Source organism: Leopardus geoffroyi, chromosome D4 (genome assembly GCF_018350155.1).
Source record: "Leopardus geoffroyi isolate Oge1 chromosome D4, O.geoffroyi_Oge1_pat1.0, whole genome shotgun sequence".
Classification (NCBI taxonomy): domain Eukaryota; kingdom Metazoa; phylum Chordata; class Mammalia; order Carnivora; family Felidae; genus Leopardus; species Leopardus geoffroyi.
In genome coordinates this window covers 88,265,908-88,283,991 of record NC_059342.1, presented here as the reverse complement: position 1 = coordinate 88,283,991, position 18,084 = coordinate 88,265,908, and the positions used below count along the sequence as shown (strand labels likewise).

Genomic DNA, 18,084 nt, shown 5'->3' with positions numbered 1-18,084 from the left:
TGGCCACGATCTCTCGCTTTTCTTGGGCGTAGACCTGGGTGTGGCATCGTGAGTCATACTTGGGTGCCTGCCTCTGGCGTGCTGTCGAAGAGCTTGACGAGGTGGCCGTGCCCACGGATGCCCCTCCGCGGGCTGCTCTTCATCCGTACCCACAAGAGGTGCTCTCGGTCTTGAAATAGAAAGACTTCTGGATGAGCGGGGGAGTGGAATCTGGTAGTGGTTTCCTTCTGTGTTTGCGTTTCCTTGACGAGGAGTGTTGTGGACCATTTTTTTCTTTGAAGTTTATTTATTTATTTAAGTAATCTCCATGCCCAGTATGGGACTCGAACTCACAACCCTGAGATCAAGAGTTGCGTGCTCGCCTGATGGAGTCAGCCAGGCGCCCCTGCTCGGTACAGCTTTTTATCCGACTAAATTCTGAACATTGCCTATTTCTCTTTTCACAGGCCTCCCCCCACCCGCCTCCCACCCCCACAATGAGTTACCTCTTTTTTTTGTTTGTTTGTTTGGCTTTGTTTTAATTTCAGGGAATTGTAATGGAATCGTGATTTCACGGTCCTAGTCTGATTTTCAAAAAGCATTGAACATGTTGAAGAATTCCTAAGGTGTGATCCTTCGGAATGATTCGCCCGTTCGTTCCCTCACCCACGACCCACCGACTGCGTGCTGGGGAGGTGTGGGGGCGGCACCCCAAGACACCCACACGCCAGCACACGATCCTTGATGTTAAGGAGCTTGGCTTTCACTTTCCTCCCGGTATTCAGCTCTCCGTATTGTGAATTTTCCCGTTTGCCCTCTAACGGGCTCTTCAGTGGCATTTTGGTGACAAAAGGCTTTATAGTCAGGTTTTGTCTGTCGGTCTGCTTTGGAAGAACGACATACTAGACCAAGCTGGGCGAGGAGCAGTGCCTAATCTCTGCCTTCTGATGGAGCTGCCCATGGTTAGTGTGGTGTTAGGAGGAAAAAGGAAAAGGTTATCAAAATGAATGGAATGTGAACTAATATTTCGGAACAGAGAGAACAGTGTTTTCTAAATGCATGCATTACACGGAGTTCATCCATGTCAGGCAATGAATAATTCCCTTTCTCTAATTCGCCCTTGCCTTGTGACTGTTGGCGCTTACATAATTTCTAAATGCAAAATAGGATATTGTTTAACAAAAAACTGCACAGTTAGTGGTTACGAATGGTTAGTGAATTCAAGTTATGTTTTTAAACGCTAGAGTCAATTTCTCCCTTTCTCACAGCTCTAGTTTCATTTATCTCGGATGATTCTTTTTGCTGCCAGAGTCTGCATTTTTTACGGGCAGTTGTATGCCCTGAAACTGTTAATGGGGCTTCTTTATTCAAGTTCATTGCAATTCTGAGTCTTGATTAACCAGAAGAATTCTCTAGACAATGCAGGAGGCTTCATTACCGGGCTTGCTCATGAGTGTTGTTATAGAACCTGACTCGAGGAAACGTTTTAACAGTTAAATTACATTCAGATCCTGACCAGCAGCGCTTAGAAGAGCGTGTCAGTTACTCAGGGAGTTAGCATTCTGTTTATGTGCAGTTACTACAGCTTCTAAAACTATTTGGCTTTGAACATTCGTAGCTTTTAGATTCTATAGGGAGGTCCCTAGCGTGAAGCAGAATAGGAACTTCTGAGCCATTTATGAATGAAGGTAGAATTCTAAGAAGTAGGTGGTAGAGTCAACCTGGGTGGCTCAGTCGGTTAAGCGTCCGACTTCGGCTCGGGTCACGATCTCGCGGTCCGTGAGTTCAAGCCCCGCGTCGGGCTCTGTGCTGACAACTCCGAGCCTGGAACCTGCTTCAGATTCTGTGTCTCTCTCTCTCTTTCCCTCTCCCTCCCCGGCGCGCACTCTGTCTCCTCTCTCTCTCAAAAATAAAGAAACATTCACAAAAAAAAATTCGAGAAGTATGTGATAAGACTTCACATTTCTAGTTTATGATAAAATATACACGCGCTCTTTTTTTTTTTTTTTTTTTTTAATGTGTCCTGTGTTACCTAATTGGATGTTTTGGAGAGCAAAATAAAACTATAGTAAAGAATCTGTGCTAACTTTACGCAAGAAGGAAAGGATTTGCTTTGAATGATTTTTCAGTGTGGTAATTATCTCAATAAGAGAAAAGGAGTTGAGCAGTTGGGAAATTTTCTTCAGTTGAGGACTCCAAAACGCACAGGCATGGTAGGCTCACTTCTTCTCTAACTGAAGCCAGCCGAGTAGCAGTGTTAAATTTTTTTACCATTTGGGGAAACAGTCTCTTGCAAGATGACTGCTTTAGTCACTGGACGTATAAGGAGTTGTACTTGTCAAATGTTTTCGCTGCCCTCGCTCTAACGCTGAGGTTTGACATCTTTACGGAACATGGTAATATCTTTAGTGCTTCTCCCAAATTTGTTTCATATAAAATGTCTGACTGGTTATCTGAAGGAACTGTTCACTGTAACAGCTTAGAAAACAACAAAAAAAATTTTTTTTTGAAAGAGGAAGTGGTTAGTATGAATGCAGGAAATACATTTTGCAACGGCAGCTCGATCCTTTGGTTGGAAATGCTTTTTTATTTACAACGAGGGAAAAAATGTGTACGATTAAAAAGAGACTTTCGAAAACGGGTATTGTTGCTCTGTTCCTTTATAAATGGATCAGTGTTGAAATCAAAGATTCGAGAGGGAACGCTTTTGTTATTGTCTTGTTCACGTATCTATCTATCTGTAGAGTTTATATTCTGCGTATACGTTGTCTCTCGGGGTGCCCGTATTAAGTGAACATTCTGAATGGTTTCGGTTGTTTTGATTCTTAATATTTGTCCTGGGTAATAATGGATATGTTTTCCTCTTTTGACACTTAACATGGGAAACGGAATTTAATGGAAATGTTCTCCAATTATTAGATGTGGAGTAAATGTATTTATGTCTGGAAACGGCATAACTTTGATCTGTGTCATAAGCGAATATTAGTTAGATGAGTTTTGTGGGTTTTTTTTTTAAAGGTTGTGACACTCAGTGTTAGTTTTACCATTAAAAATGAATTTGTGGGGGTGCCTGGCTGGCTGAGTTGGTTAAGTGTCCGACTTCGGCTCAGGTCATGATCTCGCAGTTCGTGGGTTCGAGCCCCACATCGGGTTCTATGCTGACCGCTCAGAGCCTGGAGCCTGCTTCAGATTCTGTGTCTCCCTCTCTCTCTGCCCCTCCCCCAATCGTGTTCTGTCTCTCTGTCTCAAAAATACATAAACATTAAAAAAATTTTTTTAAAAATTTAATGAATTTGTGATAGGAATGTTGAAACATGCAATTATTTACTACGGTTAAATGTTTTACAGAAGTGCTCTTTAAATTGCATTCAGCTCCAACTTTTATTTTTTTTATTTATGATTTTTTTAAATATGAAATTTATTGCCAAATTGGGTTTCCCAAGCTCCAACTTTTAGTTCATTTGCTAGCAATTGCTACTGTCTCTATATTGTGAGTCTTAATTTTCACTTATTTGTTTTTGGTATAAGTGGTTTTTATGCTAAACAATGGAGTTTGGTTAAATAAACATCCAGTAAACCCCAAGGAAGTCAAAATGTCAAAATCTCAAGAGTATCAGGAATGGTGGGGGTGGAGGTGATACCAAAAGTGAATTTACATAGAGGTGAAATACTTCCGAAAGCCTCTTCAGTGAAATATTTCCAGTGTGCATTTTTTCATTTTGACATGAGACTCTGTCTTAGCCTTGTTTTAATGTTCCTAAAAGCATAACCATTGACCAACCTCCACGTTTGCAAAATGATCTGCAAAATAGCAATAGAGCCCACTAAGATAATAAATAGGTCATCCCCATGCCCCAGACCTGAAGATTAAGATGAATTGAATAGAAATAATATGAATATTGGGGCGGCTGGGTGGCTCAGTTGGTTGGGCGTCCGACTTTGGCTCAGGTCTTGATCTCACGGTCCGTGAGCTCGAGCCCCGCGTTGGGCTCTGTGCTGATGGCTCAGAGCCTGGAGCCTGCTTTGAATTCTGTGTCTCCCTCTCTCTCTCTGCCCCTCCCCTGCTCATGCTCTGTCTCTCTCTGTCTCAAAAATAAAAAATAAAAATATTTTTTAAAAATATGAATATATTCATATTTTATGAACATACGAATATGCCTATACAAAAATGAATTAAATACATAAAAATGATATTCACTTAGGCTTCCATATGGCAACTCATCTAAGGAAATATTTTCATTTTCACTGAGAATGAGGAGGCTAGCTGGGGCAAGAGCTTGTTCTTAATCTTTGGATCTTGTTTCTACTACTCATTAATGGGATGGCACAAGACGGTTTGCTTCCTGTCTGAGTGTGTTTCCTGTTCTGCGAAATAAGGATAACATTGTGCACCTCAAGGGCTTGTTGTGAGGTTTCAGCGGTATGTGATCTGCATAAAGGAGAGGCCTGCTTTTGGACCACGGTTAAGTGGTCGACACTTGTCATCATCTGTATTTTGTCTGTTTGTGTCCCTCTCTTTTGGTTACTTCTGGCTCCTTCCTCCTTCGTTCTTTCTCCTTCGAGCTACTGTGAATCACTTGAGTATATTTAGAACATTCTAGGCATCTAGGCATTCTGTAAGAACACTTATTGAACAAATAGCGCATCAAGAGGATTACAATAGGGTGCCTTTCGTGAGGGCTTTGGTTAGCCGATAACGATGAAATGGAGAGACGAGGAAAACTCGAGTCAGTTGGAGAATAAGATAGCGTATCATAGGTTACATGCCAAACTGCCTGGTGAAGATAATGAGAACAATAGCAGTTTAAAAAAATGGTTTATGAGAGGGGTACCTGGGTGGCTCAGTCGGTTAAGCATGCGACTTTGGCACAGGTCATGATCTCACAGTTTGTGAGTTCGAGCCCCGTGTCAGGCTCTGCTGACAGCTCAGAGCCCGGAGCCTGCTTCAGATTCTGTGTCTCCCTCCTTCTCTCTGCCTCTCTCTTACTCACACTCTGTCTCTCTCTGTCTTTCATAAATAAAAGCATTTAAAAAATGGTTTGTGAGAGACATCGTGTGGAAAATCACCGGGTCCTGTGAGCAGCAAATACGAGGAGTTCAGATACTAGGATTCTGCATCTGTGAAAGCTCTGTGCAGATGACAGATTGTTGAGATAGGCCTGAGGCTGGAATTGGGGCCTGAACATGAAGGATGTGTAGAAATTGAAAAGATGAAGCAGGCAGAGGTCAACAGAGTGGAAAGTGCCGCATCCAGGGCTCTGAGGGAACATGCTGCTCAGGTTGGGCTGCCTGGTGGGGCAGGGGACTGAGTAGGGTCTCCTGGAGGGATGGCATGAGAACAGATGATGAAGAATGTTAAAAGCCAAATGGCAGAATGAATGTGACCCCGATGAAATGCTATTGAACCTACTTCTCAAAAAACTCACGCTGGAAAAGTGCTTTATATTTTCTAAAGGGGTTCTGATCCTCTCTAGAATTCTTTTGTCCCTTTCTGGATAAACAGGGTAAGGCTGTAAGATGTTGAATTATCATTAGCTGGAAGTGGCCCTGCTGGATATGGTACAGCCAAGACCGAAGTACGTGTCCATGCCTCAAATTCAGTTCTTGTCTGTGGACCCTATGACTTTACTATTGGATTATGTTGAATGAGCTCTTTACTGTTAACCACTGCTCTCACCTACAGAACTGGCAGGTAATAGTGAGTTGGGGTAAGGTGACTAATAGCAATTGACATGAGGCCTCAGTATCAGGGAGCCAGGGAGGAGAGGCGGGGATTGTACTGGACCAGGAGGCAGACACCTGGAAGTTCACCGTCCATCCTCACCACTGTAGACACATTACCAGGCAGGCCCAGTGTTGTTACTTCTTGCATATTATTCCTTTCTGGGTTAAATTTCCTCCTTCCTGGATGATAGGTGGTTCTACTTTTCTTCCTTGAGGGTTTGTGAGCAGTACTTCCTTCTTTATTTGTCTGAAGTCTTTATTTTGCCCTCATTCTACCGTGATAGTTTAGCTAGGTATAGAATTCTCAGCTGACAATTATTTTCTCTAAACATTTTGAAAATATCATCCCGGTGTGTTTTATCTTTGATCATTCCTCTTGGGAAATTGGCTGTCCACTTAATTGCATTCCTTTGTAGATATTTGACTTTCCTTCCCTAGTTGTTAAGACCGTATCTTTGCCTTTGGAGTTCTGTAGCATCGCTATGATATTTCAGAGTACATACTTTCTATTTCTAATTTTTCTGCTTGGGGTTCAATTGGGGGTTTGTTCCTTTTGTCAACGTAGGAAAAGCTTTCAGGTACTAGCTCTTCAAATGTTGCCTGGGTTTCATTCTCTCAAATTGTTGGTTCTAGGTCTCCTCGTAGATGTGTGTGAAACTCCTCATCCTATTCCCCATGCCTTCTAACTTCGTTTCCATTCCTTCCCTTTCTTTATCTCTGTATATTACATTTTGTGTAACTTTCTCAGCTACTTCATGAATTCTCTTCAGTTATTCTATTATTTAACTCATCTGTTAAGTTTTCAAATTTCAGTGACCGTATTTTTTTATTTCCAGAAGTTCTATTTGGTTCTTTTTCATATATGCTTCATTTTTATAATGTCTTACTATTTTCTTCTGAGTTCTATTGCTTCTTTTATTTCTTTACTTTAAATATTCCTGTTTTATATTTTCTTCCAAATTGTTCTTTTACCTCAAGTTCTTATGCTGATAATTTTTCTCTCTATTGTATCACCTCTCATGGTGGTTTATTTCCTTGTGCATTTGTGATTATTATGGTCTTTTTTATATGAACATGTCTTCAATAGGGATGGTTTTTTCTCTGAGAATCCCATAAAAGCAGGATTAGGTGAAACCCAGCAAGGTTTTATATCGGTTTCTTCCAGACAACCTGGGACCAATTTTCATGTTAATTACTTGGGTCGGGAGTTCTTGTACCATCTGTATAATATATACAAGTTTAAGATTTTGTTTCTCAGAGGACACACTTCCTCCACTCCACCCCATAGCCAAAGACCTTAACAAACTTCCTAGCTGTCTTCTCTGTCACTAGAGAAGTTTTGTTAGGTGTCACCCAACTTAAAGAAAAGCAGAAAAAATGAACACCGAGATTAAAATAAAAAACAAACCTGTGGTCTTACATCTTGAACGAATTGAGCGTATATGCTGAATACCACATGACAACTTTTTAGTATTAAACCTTACTGGTTAGACGTCTGTGGCCACTCGGGTACTAAGGACGAACAGCTGCTAACGTACCGCCAAATACATCAGATTTCTTCAGAACAGGATGCATGTATTTAATTCTTTCCCTGGGGTATGTAACGTGACTAATTTTTGTCCTCTTCTGAGGAACCGGTCTTTTCTAGAACTGCATTAAAAGGGCTTTTAGTATTTTTGTTCTTCACAGGAACCCCACAGCCATAAAGAAAGGTCATTTGGGCATTAACTTTCTAGAATCCGGGCTGTCATCTTCAGCTGTACTCATGTGAGACCTTGTGAGTGTCACATTCTGGGGTGAGATTATTTATTAAGGGGAGAGAGAGAAGAGAAAGAGGTAGTCAATCTCCACCCTGCCACAGCTGAAAACGCAAGTTTCTTGCCAATGACAATGCCTTAGAAACAAGGGAAGAGAAGGGGGTCGAGTCTTGGAGACCATGATTTATATTTTAACAAGATCTCGGGGCTCATGCCGAATGTTTCACTAGCCTACCTTGGGCCTGTGCCAACATCAAGATGAACGCTATCGGCATTGGCTTCGCTTTCAGCAGAAATGGTCACTCACCTTTGGTAAATAGATATTTCCAATTCTACTTTTCAAATAAGGCAACCAGGGTATAGGGGAACAGAAGGCCTTTTCTTAAAACTGTTTAGCAACTGAATGGCCCATGTGGGATTGAGATGCTGGTCTCATTTGCTATCTTTTCTGTGTTCTCTCCTTCTATTTCAGTGACTATGGACCAAAGTAACTTATAATACACTGGGGCTAGAAGTTGTAAGACTGTTAAAAAAGAATCAGGAAATTGCTGAAATATTTCAAGCATATTTCTTTGGTTAACTTATTTTGAAGTTTTTCTCTGTTTTGTATTTTAGCTGCCTTTATAATTTATCAAAGACAGACTCATTGTTTTGGCAAGTCCCCGGCCTGGAAGTCTCCAACAAAAACTCCCAGCACTCTGTCTGAATAGGAATTTGTAAATGCATTCTTAGTCTTGAACTTGAAAATGTATTCTCGATGCAACAGTTTGCTGGGAAATTTAACCAATGCCATTTATCATACACTGCTCCAGACAGAAAATTTTCATCTCTTCCTTTGTTAGTATCCTTCCTACTACATTATCTTTTTAGAGCTTTGCTTTGCTTTGCTTTGCTTTGCTTTGCTTTCCTTTCCTTTCCTTTCCTTTCCTTTCCTTTCCTTTCCTTTCCTTTCCTCTTTCTTTTTCTTTCTTTCTTTCTTTCTTTCTTTCTTTCTTTCTTTCTTTCTTTCTCTCAAAGGCAAGCCACACCTCTTCCATCTTTAAGTTTCTGGAATTCACCATTAGAATGTGTTTCTTTGATCTTTTCAGCAAAATAAAATATTTCTTAATCGCTCTTTTCAGAAGTGATCACTGTTAATTATTAATGTTTTATTTTTACAATCACCAAAGTATGCTGTAAATGCTGTTTGGAAACCTTAACATTTTTTTTAGATTACATACAGCTTTTTCACTTTTCCAAATCATTAAGTGCTCTTACTTTTTTTTTTTAAGCAAGCTACACTTTAGTCCATCAAGGATATGACATATATTTAACCAATCACATTACTGAGCATTTGTTTCAAATGATCGTCTAGTGTAAATAATACTGTGATGAACATCACTTGTGGACATTTAAGGTGATTTCATTGGCAGGGCATTGGGCACCTGGCTGTCTCAGCCAGTGTAGCCTACGACCCTTGACCTTAGTCAAGGTCATGAGTTTGAGCCCCACATTGGGTGTGGAGATAACTTAATGAATGAATGAATGAGTGAATAAAAGAATTTCATTAGAATGACTTCCCAGAAGTAGAATTGCTAAGTCAAGGACTAGGGAACATGAGTTCGCCTCCTAATCACAGACAAATCCTAGAGACATCCAGTATAACAGTGAAAGTTTTCAGGGATTCTCGACTGGTTGCTGTTTTTATGCATCTCGAAAATACCGAGAAAATAGGTCAGAGTATTCAGTGGCCTCTTCCTCCCTCGTTTGCTGCCACAGTGTGTGTACTTCTCATGAACCCAGCCGGGTCCAAAGGAAGCGTGTCTAGTGCTTAGGGCTCTTTGCCACTCTGAGAATATGGTGAACAGCTTTGCCAGCTGTCGATTGGGGGCCGTTGTAATGTGCTGGTGTCATTTAGAAGCACTGCAGCTGTGCTTCTGGAACTTTCCAGTGACCTGCCCCAGGCTGTCTTACCTCCTCTCAGTAGTTAGCACAGTTCACAAATGAAGGATTCCAGGTTGTCATGTTCCCAGCGATTGTCCGAGGGTTTGAATGTGCAGGGACTTTTACTTCTAAACCACGGAGTTCTGTAAATCGGAATCATTTGCAGCAAGCAAATTTTTGTAATCAGGTGAAAAAGGATGGACAGAGGCCAGAGAACCCAGGTCTTTAAATGTGTAGGTGTCACTTGATCCGCAGTATATTTTCTTAGGATTTTTTTTTTTTTTTTTTTTGAGTAATCTCTGTGCCTACGGTGGGACTTGAACTCACCACTCGGAGATCAAGAGTCACACTTGCCACCAACTGAGCCAGCCTGGCGCCCCAGTTTTATCTGTGATACTAAGTCAGCAGCTGAGGTAGTTTGAAGATGGGTGAATTTGCAGCCAGGAGCCCCACTGGATCCATGCTGTGGCTTCAGCCCAGGCCATCCAGCCATCTGGCTCGATCCTGGTGGTAGTGGTCCAGCCCGTCTTGCCCCCAACAGTGGAGCTACCTCGGGTCGCCAGCTACTGGATAATAATGGTGGGTAGCCTGGCAGTGATACCAAATGGTGATTCCGAGTAACACCTCGATTTACTCCTCTTTTCCGTCCAGCCTAAAATACGTTTGGCTTCTTTTTATGTTAATGAAATGAAACATTGGAGGGGCGCCTGGGTGGCTCAGTCGGCTGAGCGTCCGACTCCAGCTCGGGTCATGATCTCGTGGTCCGTGGGTTCGAGCCCCGCGTCGGGCTCTGTGTTGATGGCTCGGAGCCCGGAGCCTGCTTCCGATTCTGTGTCTCCCTCTCTCTCTGCCCCTCCCCTGCTCATGCTCTGGCTCTCTCTGTCTCAAAAATAAATTTAAAAAACACTAAAAAAGAAAGAAAGAAAACACTGGGGCACCTGGGTGGCTCAGTCGGTTATGCGTCTGACTTTTTTTTTTTAAGTTTTATTTATTTCAAGAGAAACAGAGAGTGAGCAGGGAATGGGCAGAGAGACAGAGGGAGAGAGAGATCCCAAGCAGGCTCCGCACTGCCAGCGTGGAGCCCGACGTGGGGCTCAAACTCACGAACAGCGAGATCATGACCTGAGCCAAAACCAAGAGTCGGTGGCCCGACCGACTGAGCCATCCAGGCACCCCCAGCGTCCCAAGTTTTGATTTCGGCTCAGGTCACGATCTCGTGTGAAATTGAGCCCCTCTGGGGATCCTCTCTCTCCGTCTCTCCCTGCCCCTCCCCGACTCATGCCCCTTCTCTCTCTCAAGATAAATAAAAAACATTAAAAAGGAAAAAATCTCTAAGAATAAATAAATGAATAAAATAATGAAATAAACATCACAAGCACAGGTGCTCTGGAGAACACCTACTGTCGTTTGAGTTCCCAGTGGTAAATGCCAAATATTCCTCTTTGCCGTTCCCAGATTTGGGGTTAGGAAAGGATGGGCCTTTCAAATTTGTTCTATTACACGCTTTTAACAAGGGAGAAGACGGCTTCCCCAAACCTCTGAGCATCGCTGCAGTTAATGGTTTCTCACTTAAGGAGCAGCATTGCCTGTCGATCTGGGAGGTCTGAGGTCATTTAACTGTTGCTCAAAAAAGGAACCAGTCTCTCTGCTTGTTAACAATAAATATATAAATGGAACGAGTGCGTATTTGCCCATTTTTGTGAAAAGGTCAGAAGCCACGAGCAGCTGGTAAAAGACAGAAGGTATCATTTGTTAGGCAGATCAGCCATGTTCCCCACGTGAAAGCGAACGAGTTTCTTAATACACCCTGTATTCTCTGCTCGTGACAACGGGGACTCAGCCAGCAGTGTTGTTCTGTCCCTTGATATCTGAAATATTAAGGGAGAGAATAACACTGCACTGAACAGCAAATGGCTGCACATTTTGGCCAGTGCGAATCGTCTAAATTTAACTAACTAAATGGATTACAGTATTTTTATCTCTAAACCCGTTAGGATTTTGAAGCATCGGAGGGCAGTTCGGTTTCTAAAATATTGTCTTCTTTATTTAGAAACTCCACCTCTGACCTTTTAGGCAATCCAGCTGTGTTTCCACAGGACAGTAGGAGGGGCTGTGTGGAGAAACCACCGAGCTGTGAAGTCATGCTTGAGCATACACACGCAGGCCTGTGCGGATTCATTTGGGGAGATTCCCAAGGGTTGGCCAAGGAAATTCTCAAGTTTAAATTCAGCCTTTCTGATTGACAGTGAACGTGGTCCAGACCCTTATTCAAAGATGGCTGCGATTTACAGCCTCAGGCACTTGTGGTCATGCTGGACTTTTTTAGAATATTTTCTCTAAATTCTGTGACTGACTCATAAAAAAAAAAATCCTCTGAACTTCTGCCCTACGGTCATGTCGCTCTAAGATGCTCTGGCTTGTATTCTTAGGACGAGAACTTTAATTGAATTGCAAGATACAGCGTAGGGTCTGGTTTGGGAAGGAAGTATCTCTTTAAGATAATAGTCGCTATTTTTAGACTGACTTACACAGAGATAGAAATAAGGACGCTTCTGATCTTCATTTAGCCTTAGACTGGGAGACACCCTCTTAAAATTTCTAGCTACTTAACCGGTTACTCCAGATAAGTTTTTGAAAGCACGTTTAAACATATTTTTTTAAATGTATTTGTAATCATGAGTAACTGACCCGACTCTAGTTTTAGAGAGAGATGCTTTTTTAAAAAAAATTTTTTTTTAATGTTTGTTTATTTTTGAGACAGAGCATGAGTGGGGGAGGGGCAGGGAGAGAGGGAGACACAGAATCCAAAGCAGGCTCCGGGCTCTGAGCTGTCAGCACAGAGCCCGACACGGGGCTCGAACCCACGAACCGTGAGATCATGACCCGAGCCAGAGTCGGACGCTTAACCAACGGAGCCACCCAGGCGCCCCTAGAGAGAGACTCTTAAGTTCCATTGCAAAATAAGCCCAACAAAATAAACCTATCAAAAATAGATTTTCCATAGTAAAACTTGTTCAGAACGATGGCACGTGCCCGGGCCCGGGATTCCAAAGTGGGAATTAATTCCAAGCAGCTGGTTGCTGGGAGTGAGAAGAATGGGTTTATCGTCCGGAAGCTTGATTCTGTGCGTGTGTGTGTGTGTGTGTGTGTGCACATGTGTGTACGTACATACTTACGCGTGCCTAAGGATGACGTTCTGCTCTCTGTTTCAGAACTTAAGCTATTTTAAAAATTCACCAGGGGCGCCTGGGTGGCTCAGTCGGTTGAGCATCCGACTCTTGGTTTCAGCTCAGGTCGTCATCTCATGGTTCATGGGTTCAAGCGCGGCAACGGGCCCCGTGCTGACGGTGCGGAGCCTGCTTGGGATTCTCTCTCCCCCTTTTGCTCTCTGCCCCTCCCCTGCTCGCTCTCTATGCCTCCCTCTCTCAAAATAAATAAACATTGAAAAAAAAATAAATAAAAATTCACCAAGGTAGAATAATTTCTCCAAAATAAAGGGGACTCTATCTGGCTTACAAAGGAGGGGAGGAAACACCACCCCGTGCCCCTGCCTTGAATTTTTGAGAAAAGTATGTAAATGAAATAGAGACTTTTTTTTAGAAGTTTGAGGTCTACCTGGGAATTTCCTCGGTTCTTTTTTTTTTTTTTTCCCACATTCACAACAAGATGATAAATGATAAAAACCCTTAAGTAATTGAAAGAGTTAAAAGGATTTTTGTGTCCGAAGCGTTAGGGGGACAGATGGCACGCACGTAGGTGGGAAAGCTATTATCTACACAGAGGAGGGCTAGTGTCTATTGGAAGGGATTTTTGAGGGTGGCCAGGATCTTCACGTTTGGGGGACCAGCTTAAGATATTTACCAGTGGACACGGAAGCAGACGCCAGAGCGTATGGTCAGGAAGGGAGTTAACAGGGTGCCGACAAAGAGGAAGAACGTGGCAGCCGAAGTAACCAAGGGAACGTGAGACGTGGAGAAAGTGGTGTTGAGATCCCTCAAAGCCCTGAGAAACTACAAAGCCCCGGGTAATGGGGAAATCGGTTTGGAAAGACTCGTCCTGTTAACCTTCGTTGGAGAAGAAAGTAAAAGAAGCAAGCTCTGAATGAGCACCTGGGGCTTTCACCAGCGCGCAGATGAGTGAAACGTGTCAAGGAAGTGAAAACTCAGGTGGAGCCTTCAAGTCACAGAGGCAGGAAGCCATAAAGGAGAGCGCGAGGCCACAAGTCTGATAGTGGGCGGTGCCAGCCGTCAGACCGAAAGTGGGGCATCGCTTTTGCAGCTGAACGTGTCCGTGTTCTCTTTTGTCCTTTTTGAAAACTGTGGGGTTTAGTAACACAAAGCAAAATGGAAAACAAACGGGAAGGTTCCCTGGGTTTTGCTGGAACAGGGCCCTCTTCCTGGTGTGTTTTTGGCCCCGAGTAGCAGTGGTCGTGTCACCTGCAGGCCAAGCCAACTCTTTGTCTGCGGGGGGGTGGGGGGGTTGGGTGGGTGGGGGGAGTGTTTGCCCCGCGCGAACCTCAGGCTGCATTAGAGATTCATGAGGTCATATTGCTTAAGACATCTCGAGAGTGCTAGATGAATCCAAGGTGGGATCAGCAGCGTAACAATCGGCAGTGCTTGTGGATGATTTCCCAGTTTACAGACATTCTTGTTTGAGCTTTAAAATAATAATAATAATTATTATTATTATATTATATATAAAATTTAAAATAATAACTATTATTATATCGATTCTGCAATTCATCAACGATTGCCCCTTTCTTGCAAGTGTGTGATTGACCAAAACGTGAATTAGAAAAGAGAAACAAAGGGGCGCCTGGGTGGCTCAGTCAGTTGGGCATCGGACTTCGGCTCAGGTCGTGATCTCACAGCTCATGAGTTCGAGCCCCGCGTTGGGCTCTGTGCTGACAGCTCAGTCCAGAGCCTGCTTTGGAGTCTGTGTCTCCCTCTCTCTCTGCCCCTTCCCTGCTCATGCTCTGTCTCTCTCTCTCTCAAAAATGAAAAATAAACATTTGGGGCGCCTGGGTGGCTCAGTCGGTTAAGCGTCCGACTTCGGCTCAGGTCATGATCTCACGGTCCGTGAGGTCGAGCCCCGCGTCGGCCTCTGTGCTGACAGCTTAGAGCCTGGAGCCTGTTTCCGATTCTGTGTCTCCCTCTCTCTCTGACCCTCCCCCGTTCATGCTCTGTCTCTTTCTGTCTCAAAAATAAATAAACGTTAAAAAAATTTTTTTTAATTAAAAAAAATAAACATTAAAAATTTTTTTTAAAACAGAGAAAAATGTATGAATTTTATTATTGATTATTTAGGAGAAAATCAATGCAGTAGAATACAAAATAGCACATACATGTACATATACAAACAAAAACACAAAGAGGGTGCCACATTTACTGCTTCTTTAAACCGTATACTTTAAAAAAGTTTTTTTTTAATGTGTATTTTTGAGAGAGAGACAGAGCACCAGCGGGGGAGGGGCAGAGAGAGAGGGAGACACAGAATCAATCAGAAGCAGGCTCCAGGCTCCTAGCTGTCAGCACAGAGCCAGATGCAGGGCTCGAACTCACAAACTGTGAGATTATGATCTGAGCCAAAGCCGGACACTCAACTGACTGAGCCACCCGGGTGCCCCTAAACTGTATACTTTATATACTAAAAGTAAACACCTGGGCACCTCCATGGTTCAGTCAGTGAAGCATGCGACTCTTGATCTCTGGGCTGTGAGTTCAAGCCCCATGTTGGGTGTAGACATTACTTAAAAAAAATTTTTTAAATAAAAATAATCACAAACATTGTGGTGAGTTTTAGAAAAGGTCCATATACATATAGATCACTGGTTCATATGCCTTTTTAATTCATGAACTCCATTGAGAATTGAGTTAAAACAATTACGGATTCCCCCATCCCCTCCTCAAAAAACCATATAGATCAATATAGATATACAGAGAAGCAAGTTCCCACAAGGGCCGTCTAGGTGACATAAATACGTCAACTGGGCCAAGTGCAGACAATACAGAATAGCGGTGCTTGTGTTGAACTAGAAAGTAATGCCAAGTTAAGACAATAGAGAATGGTAGGGCTTGTGAGAAACTAGGGTTCACATCCTTACCTAAGCCCAATTCAAATTCTAAACAATTTCTAGAAAATGACACCTGCTACATATAACACATTTGAGGTCAGTTTGACTGCAGATCCCTCCGGTTTGCGGTCCAAGGCCCTTTACTGTATTCATTAAACATGGGGGTGTTCTCATTTTTTGGCCCCAAGGCACGTCAGCAAGCTCAAGTACGTCACCAAATGGCCGAGGACAGCAGAGCCGATTACTCGTCGATTCTCCAGAAATTCAACCACGAGCAGCACGAATATTACCATACTCACATCCCCAACATATTTCAGGTAAGTGATTCAGACCTCCCGAGGTGGCCTTGCTTTGAGAGCCACGTTGCCTTGGAATCACGATGGCTGGGCTTATATGCTGAGTATGTATATAGAGTTCTAAATTTTCTGGCACTAAAGCCAGTTTTTAAAGCGTCCAGATCAAGCCTTGACTGGCACCAAGGTGAACTAGAACATTAACCTCAAGGTTCATCAGTTGGCCTTTCCAGACGTCCTCGGTTGGTACCTCCAGGCTTTCTTGGCCAGTTTGAGAATTTGCAATTCTTAGATTAGTGCCCTTTTCGCCGAAAGGACAGTTCTGGTTCTGAAATGCCAACTTAACCTTAGGAGTCCTAGCGGAATTCCTAAGGTTGTAGGATTTGAGCAAAGGGCAGAACTTTTCTCTGGATTGTTTTCCTTTGGGCTACTTTAGGTTGTCAGTAGTGGTATGAAGAAAGATGTATACGTGTTCTCCCGCTTTGGGAATCTTTTTTTTTTTTTTTTTTTTTTCAACGTTTATTTATTTTTGGGACAGAGAGAGACAGAGCATGAACGGGGGAGGGGCAGAGAGAGAGGGAGACACAGAATCGGAAACAGGCTCCAGGCTCTGAGCCATCAGCCCAGAGCCTGACGCGGGGCTCGAACTCACGGACCGCGAGATCGTGACCTGGCTGAAGTCGGATGCTTAACCGACTGCGCCACCCTGGCGCCCCGCGCTTTGGGAATCTTTTATGACTTGTGTCCAGTTGTAGGGAAAATAACAAGTATTTGCGTCTTAGTGTCTATGCACACAGCAAACAAGAAGGTCCAGCTTGTAGAAGGAAGATACACCAGGGACATCTCGGCCTGTGTTGGGTTGAGGCGGTTAACTAACGCCAGGCTTTTGGTAAAGAGTGAAGTAGGGGATCAAAGGCAGAAGAGATTGTCTGAAATGTATCGCCGATAAAAGCACTTGAGTTTGGGGTTCTCAATGAAGCTGGAATGGAATCCTATAAAGTATAGTAAAACCTTGGTGCGCGAGCGTAATTCATTCCAGAAGCATGCTTGCAGTCCAAAGCACTCGTATATCAAAGTGAATTTTAGGAACCATGGGCTCAGTTGTGATCCTGTGACACTCGGCATCGCGTACTACTCGTTTGCGAGGCGTCGCTCGTTTATCAAGTTAAAGTTTATTAGAGATGTTTGCTTGTCTTGTGGAACACTTGCAGAACAAAGTTACTTGCAATCCAAGGTTTTACTGGATACATTTGGGCAGCCCAACGATTCATAAAATAACGTGTACAGCTGGTGAATGTGGAGGCAATAATTACAATGATTGTCTAGCTCGAACCCTATCGATGGACCTGTTTCCCTCCTAGACTGTTTGCTAGAGGTAACAGCGCCACTGAAGGCAACTTCCGTAAGTAAGAGTGGACTACGTTAATTTCATACAAAATCTAATGTTGCAGAAAATACAGGAGATGGAGGAAAGGAGGATACTGAGGATTGGGGAGTCAATGAAGACCTACGCAGAAGTTGATCGGCAGGTGATTCCGATCATTGGGAAATGCTTGGATGAAATAGTAAAGGCGGCCGAATCGATTGATCAGAAGAATGTAAGTATTGTAGCTTGGACTTAACTTACAACCAAGTATCTCTGGTTCCACCATTTCTTCGCCACCGTCTCCAGCGACCTCACTGGATCATCTCGCGGTGGGGAGTTGCTTCCCGTGATCACCAGTACTTTGAGCAGTCGTTACACTGCTTTCGAGTGTTCTCTTCATCCCTCAGCGTTTTGGATTCAGCTCTCAAACTTCTTTTGTGGGAGACACAGATAAGTCTGAGACATCGCAGAATTACATGGCTTTCTTGTCAGTTGGCTGAATAACCCCCCATATGGGATCTGGTTCTTTAAGGCACTACTGACGTTTCGGGCCAGGTAATTCGTTATCGCAGGGACCCGTCGTGAGCACTAAAGGGTGTTTAGAATCATCCCTGGTTTCTACCCACCAAATGCCGGAAGCACCCCTTCCCAAGTTGTAATGGTCAAAAGTGTCTCTAGACGTTGCAAAATGTCCCCTACGGGGCAACACCGTCTCCATCTGAGAACACTGCTTAGGGCCAGTGTCATTCGTTTGGATTCCTTTCCTAGAAACCTGTTTTCCCTCAATAAAAGTATCAACTAGAACACCAGCATAGGCTTTTACAAACATTCATTAATTTGCAAAACCAAATATTGAACAAAAAGCGATGTCGTAAGTCTTCTTGTCATAGGAGTGTCTTAAAATGAGTCCAGGCGAGGGATCAAAGCCGTCTTTTCTGTATGAACATATCTCAGCATGTAGATTTTTCA

General features: G+C 43.2%; 1 protein-coding gene and 1 non-coding gene across 22 annotated transcripts in view; both read left to right on the top strand.

Moving 5' to 3' along the window:
- FNBP1 (formin binding protein 1) overlaps positions 1–18,084 on the top strand; it is a 145,236-nt gene that overhangs the window by 92,846 nt on the left and 34,306 nt on the right. For 20 of the 21 annotated variants that reach the window (XM_045469884.1, XM_045469891.1, XM_045469890.1 and 17 more), the window contains 2 exons: positions 15,645–15,773; positions 17,201–17,347. In XM_045469884.1, the coding sequence (XP_045325840.1) occupies positions 15,645–15,773; positions 17,201–17,347 (276 nt within the window). Of the gene's footprint in view, positions 1–1,978; positions 7,773–15,644; positions 15,774–17,200; positions 17,348–18,084 lie in introns of those variants that run through there. The other variant, XM_045469895.1, reaches the window with a different exon arrangement.
- TRNAW-CCA lies at positions 10,089–10,173 on the top strand. The gene has a single exon. It is a non-coding gene; the product is annotated as a tRNA-Trp (tRNA).